The sequence below is a fragment of the Belonocnema kinseyi genome, chromosome 2, assembly GCF_010883055.1.
Source record: "Belonocnema kinseyi isolate 2016_QV_RU_SX_M_011 chromosome 2, B_treatae_v1, whole genome shotgun sequence".
Lineage (NCBI taxonomy): Eukaryota > Metazoa > Arthropoda > Insecta > Hymenoptera > Cynipidae > Belonocnema > Belonocnema kinseyi.
The window spans coordinates 58,736,192-58,742,638 of record NC_046658.1 but is presented as its reverse complement, the minus strand read 5'-3'; the positions used below and the strand labels follow the sequence as shown (position 1 = coordinate 58,742,638).

Here is a 6,447-nt window from a genome sequence, read left to right as displayed (position 1 = left end):
AAATCTTTTTGAAGTATTATTTCAGTATAAAATATTCCATTTTTAATCTATTTGGTTTGGAAATAAAAAAAAACAATTTTCACTAGTAAACAATTTGAAAATGAATTGTCACAATTTCAGAGTGACAAATTTAAACTTGGAACGTTACGATTATAATTGTTTAATTTTTTTATTTGTATTTCGAAGGTAAAAGTATTTCATTTTGATTCTTAAAGAACAGTTAAATAAGCATTAATTTAGAAAAAATCAAATAAGCTGGAGGTTTCTGAATGTGACAAAGAAAAGAACAAAATTTGGAGCTCCTCAAAAATTTTGAAATACTAGGAAAACAATAAAAATTTCTGGGTAGATTTAAAATGATTTTTTATTTTGAAAAAGTACATAACTCAAAGAGAATGTTTTAAAATATTTCAAAATATTTCAAAAGATTTACAATATTAGAAAAAATCTGGAAGCTCTTTAAACAATTTTGGGTGCAGGATTTTACAAAAATTTTAGGAAAAATGGGAATCAGTCTAAAAGACATTTAAAAGTTCCGAAAAATTTTTTAAATAATTTTAAAAGATTTTAAATAATTTAAAAGAGAATAGATACTTTTGATGATTTTTAAATGTTTTCAAATGTTGACTTTTTATTTTTAAAAATTACATCATTTTAAGAGGAGGTATAAAAATATGGGACCACTGACAAAAATTCCGAAAGGTATGAATGAAAAATCCAAAAAAATGAAATCTCCGGCACCTGAATAATTATTTTATAAAAATTGTATTTAAAAATACATTAAAAAACATGTGTGCTTTGAAAGAAAAAAATGTTCTGCCTACATTTTCTTCGTACCTACATAATAACATTTTTAAAACAAACTTTGCAGGATTCAATTCAACAACGATTTATATCAAAATTTATTTCTATTATTTTTTTTATTAAAAAAAAATTCGGTTTTTCAGAACTTTTTTATGTTTTTTCAAATACTATGCACATTTTCAAACAAATTTTTTCATCCAGAAATATACATTCGATTATTGTATTTTCAATAAATAAATCATATTTAATAAACAATTTTTTAAATTGTTTGAATTCAGGAATTTTGTAGTTTGGATATTTTATCATTCAGGCATTTTCTTTGGGGATTTTTAAAATTCGGTAATATCTTATTGTCTGGAATTTTATTTATTTCATTTTTCGTGAATTTTCCAATTCGACTTTTATATTTCGGGACTTTTATAATTTCGGGAATTTTATTATTGGTTATTTTTCAATGTACGAATTTTACAGTGTCAGGAATTTTATTTTTCGGGATTTTTCAGTCGCTTTTTCCGAAAAATAAAATTCCCACATCACTGTAAAAATTCCGAAATTATAACATTGCAATGTTATAATTTCGGAATTTTTACAGTGATGTGGGAATCTTATTTTTAATTTTCCAATTCGGGACTTTTATATTTCGACAATGCTTTGTCGAAATAAAAAAGTCCCGAATTGGAAAATTCTCGACAATTTACAATCTTACCGAATTTAAGAATTGCCGACAGAAAATTTCCGAATTATACAATATCCTGACTAGACCACTCTCTAATTTGAAAAATTCAAAAATAGTTTAAAAATTTTTTTTAATAGAATAATAAAATATTTTTACTGAGGAAAAAACTTTTTTAATGTTTAAAGTTTCTAAAAATTACTGTTTGAATTACAAATAACAATAATTGAACAAATGTATTTTTGGATAAAAAAAAGTTGTTTGAAAATGTCCATTTTATTTTTGTACATTACAGAAAACGCTAGCAAAAATAAAATTATTATTTAAAAAAATAAAAATAAAAGTCGCGTTAAATCAGCCTGCATTGAATCCTACAAAGTTTGCTTCATTTGAAGCTCATGTGTTTTAAATTGATGTTTGTATCACATTTTTATACAATTATTGTTATTTTTATTTAAAACAATAATTTTAAAAAATTAAACATTAAACCAAATTTCTATAATAAAAATATTTGATTATTGTATTTTTATTAATAAATAATATTGACCACATAACTGTTTTCTCAATTTCTGTAATTCGGGAATATTCTAGTTTGTATATTTTATCATTAGACAGCATTCGGTCTGGAGTTTTATTATTCGGGAATTTTCAAATTCGATAATATTGTAAACTGTCCAGAATTTCATTATTCTAGAATTTTTTAATTCGGGATTTTCAGGTTTTAGCATTTTGTTACTTCGGGAAGTTTACAGTGTCGAAAATATTTCAAAAATTTAAAAAGATTTATAAAATCGTAAAAAAATCTGGAAGATTTTGAGGCATTTAAAACTCCTGAAAAATTTAAATAATAATTTGAATTATATATATATTTCGAGTCAGCTGTATCAATTATAATGATTTAAAGTTTATTTTAAAATATATTTTATGGAATATGATATTTTTTATGAATGTGCCAGTGAAATTCTGTTCGTCTAATTTTGTTTGCCAATGCGAAACGTAATCTGGCTTGGAACTGTCGTCTTAACATCTAAAAACTTAAAGAACAATTTTCCTATCACTTGGAATTATAATTATATTTTTATAAAAACGTTAGAATATATAATAATTAAGAAATTGGAAAATACATACGAGACCTTGATTAGACGAATAGTCTAAAAAAGTCCGTAGAAATTGCAGACCAAAAAAAAAAAATATAAAAACTAAATAATATTAAAGAACGATATATGGAAAATATATAGAATGAAAATTATAATTAATAATTTTAGAATTAGTGGAAAATATATGAAACGGTAATATAAATTACTCATCGACTTATATTTGTGGTATTTATTAAAACAACCAAGTTTTGCAAAGTTATAAATGTAAAAATGTTTTAATTGGCAATTTACTTTCAATCCAAATGGTTCTTGTCCAAGCTAAGTTTACCATCAGTGCGCCTCGAAGGTTTGCCGAGAGTTGCTTACAGCGCTCCAAGTGGCTTTTGGCAAACTATATCGATGGGTGCTTTTTACCGGGAGCGGTGGGTTAACTGGAGCGGGGGTAAACTGGCGACGGTCTGGGATTGGCGGAAAATCAATCCCTTTTCCAATTCGTCCAATGAAACTTTCCAAAGTTCATTCTTTAATTTAAAGTATTGTTAGTTCCTAAAAAGCCCACGGGCCAAATGAACCTAATGTTTACTGAATTTTTCTCATCAGTTTCCATCTGATCTATTTTTTTGTTTGTGGTTGTCAGTGGTTATTTGTTTACGAAGCGTCCTTTTTTATTGTTCTATTGATTTAACTACAATTTTGCAATCAATAATTTTATTTCTGCAAAATACACCCAAGATGGATCCGTTCAATTCTCATGTAAACAACATGTTACTTTCAATGGCAAAAGGATTAGATATCACAGACAGGGAAAGTCTCCCGTTTCAAAAAGAAGAAGGGTCATTCAAGAGATATTATCCAAACCATTGCCAAATTTGCCAGTGTATTGACAACGAGAAAAGTCCTCTGAAAAGATGTTCTCGCTGTCAACTAGTTTCTTATTGCGGAAAAGAGCATCAAGCGCAAGATTTTAAACAGCATAAAGACCTTTGTAAAGCATTGTCTAAACTGGGTGGTCCTCGTCTCTTTGTAGATTTAAAGAAAACTCAATTTTCGGAGGATGCTCCGATCGAGACTAAAATAATGCTAATGGCAAAACGATCATTTCTCAAAATGGACATTCTATCACAAATCACTACACAACTCAACAGGAAACCCTACTTTTATGAACTTCAGATTGTGAATTTTCCGAGGGTCTGCTCTGTCTGTTTTGAAAGTAATCCGACAAAGTTACAAAGCTGTCCAAATTGTCCCCAATCCAGTTTTTGTGTCGAACACCGGGACGATCCCTCACATTCAAAAATCTGCTCTTGTTTCAATCTCGCTCGTGAAATCGAGTTTGACGAAGTGGGTAAAATGTGTTTTAAAGAGGAGAAGACGACACTCGAGACTTTCAAATTCCCATGTCAGAAAAACAAGATTTTACCAAAATCCATGAAAGACTTTTTAAAGGACGATTCATGCCTTCAAGTAAAAAGAACTAAGATTGTGAAACAGCTGCTTTCTGAACGACTGTGGCAAGTTTACGTCTCAGAATTAATTAGTTGCCCATTGACGCTTTTGTATGCCAAGGAAAAATTGCAGCTTCAAGTTGAATCAAATTTCGTAATTCACGTAATTGGTTCTACTCGTCATGAAATTCAAGGCGTGTTTTGGGAATTGATTTTGCACTGGCTACCGGCTGTGACTAGGCTGGATATTGTTTTCATTGGACCCGAGTTGAAATATTTTCCAACTTTAGAAAAAGAAAGAACTCAGCAGACTTGTAAAGACTGTAAAGGACGAAAGTTGAATTTTCACACATTCGATGGATTTTATGAGAATTATGATGACCGTGAAAACTACTTTAGGCCTAATATAGTTGCGGCTTTTAATGCTGGATTGGCTGCTTATCCCACTTGGATCCCTGCACTCAATAAAATAGCGAGCATTCACTGTCCGTTTATAGTTACTTCGTATTCGGAACTTCAAGCTCGTCAGGATGATAATTGGTTCAAGAATTTGGTTTCTGGAGCTGAATATCTTTCACTGGAACTGAATCCGTTTGCAAATTTCAAATACGAAAGAAGTCCTGAAGATGAGAAAGTTTTTGTGCAGAATGAATACCTGACCATTTATGATTCGTTCTAATCAGTAAGAATTTGTTGTACATTGTCACTGTTCATTGTTTGAAACTTGTGTTTTCATAATCACATATTTCATTTTGAATATTCTTTTTCCAGACCAGGAGAACAAGGAATCTGAATTGTAATAGAAGAGTGAATTTAAGTTTCGACTAATTGTAAGTCAAACGTGAATTACAATTTTCATCTGCGTTGTGATTACCGAGTTGTCTGTAATTGTTCATGTTTTAGAATAATAGATACAGTTTTTATTCTTTTTTTATGTTAATGCCTTCAATACTATCTATTTAGTCAATTTTTCTTTAAAAACTTCCAGTTTGTGAGTACAAGATTTCAAAATGTTTTTACTGAAATTAGTTTTAAAATTTTAACATCTCCTAATCTCTATTTATTACAGGATATTAAATTTATTCAAAGCCGCGTTCCTATTTTCAAGTACTTTTCTATTGGACCAAACCCATTTGCAACTTATTCGTGTATGAGAAACACAGATGATGAAAAAGTTCACACTGAACGAGATCGTAACATTTATAATTCTGCAGAAACTTGTAAATCATTTTTTGTTCATCAATCGTGTACTGTAAAAAACTTGAGTTACTTTAGAATTTTTGGTTGCATGATATATTCTTCTATGCAAACTGTAAAAATTTCCGCTCTGATAAAAAGCATCTCAAATTAAAGAAACCATTTTGTCGACTTGATGCAAAGGAAATAAGTTGTTGCGATTGAAGTACTTGAGCCCGTTTATAAATAAGGTAGAAATGTACGTTTTTATTTGATGACTTTATGATTTCCACAATTCTGTATTTACGCGTAAAGCGTTTAATATTATGAGATTCAGAATAATCTAGAAAAGTATAATTCAGAAACTTTAAGCCAACTTGATATTGTCTCATAGATATTATTGTGTTACATTGCCTAGAGTTATCTTCTCCATTTTTCAAAGTTGATGAAAAGCAATTTTAATTTTTGTATTGTCTTGTTCTGTATTTGAAGTATTTTTTACTGAATATTCAAATAGTTATTTTTAGGTTATTATAAGGCTGCTAATTTTGTATTGTTTTACAAAAATGTTCAAAGATGTTTTAATATATGAAATTATACTATGTTTCTTTTATGATGTGGTAGAGTGTTTTATTTTTATGATTTCAAATTAAATATATGTAGTCGATTTTTTTGTTACAATTATAAGTTTTGCAGCACGAATCATTTCTCTCGGATATGGGTGTATGACGCAATCTGATGCAATTAAAACGCTTAGAGTGCGCCTCTGAGGTTAGTCACGCTTGAAGAAACTGTGGCGGCCATAATTTCCAGGAATATCGTAAAGCGAGTGGGGGGTGGGTCTTATATCGGTAGTTCAGTGTATTAAAATTTTTAAGTGTCAAATTTGCTTTATTGAAATTTTTTAGTATTAGTAGAAGCTTTTTTTTTATTTTTCATATTTAAAATTAAGTAGTTTTGAACGCTTTTTTAAAATAATCCAATTTTAAAGGTGGATGTGAATGATTTTTTTTTACTAATTTTGAACAGTGCAAAAGACGCTGGACTTATTTCTTGATCTCAGAAAGATTAGTCTGATCAATTTGAATGTTAAATTGAAGAAAAAAAATCATAATTCTAGAATTTCCAAAGCTTTGACCTTAAGACATTCAATTTAGTTTTCAATTTCAAAATGTGAAGTTTTAATCGCTTCGTATTGAAAATTATTAAAATTGTATTAAATTGTACTTCATCTGAAATTGTTTGATTTTAA

At 28.7% G+C, this 6,447-nt stretch overlaps 1 protein-coding gene across 1 annotated transcript; it reads left to right on the top strand.

Annotated features, from left to right (window-relative positions):
• Nucleotides 1-3,189: 3,189 nt before the first annotated feature.
• Nucleotides 3,190-5,750, top strand: LOC117168418. The gene is made up of 2 exons (XM_033354054.1): nt 3,190-4,701; nt 4,791-5,750. Exon 1 carries the CDS (start codon nt 3,307-3,309, stop codon nt 4,696-4,698), a length of 1,392 nt encoding a protein of 463 aa, XP_033209945.1. The 5' UTR covers nt 3,190-3,306; the 3' UTR covers nt 4,699-4,701; nt 4,791-5,750.
• Nucleotides 5,751-6,447: the final 697 nt, after the last annotated feature.

What these genes read in the sequence shown, in the direction of transcription:
- LOC117168418 (XM_033354054.1), top strand. Translation starts at nt 3,307, where the DNA reads ATGGATCCGTTCAATTCTCATGTAAACAACATGTTACTTTCAATGGCA.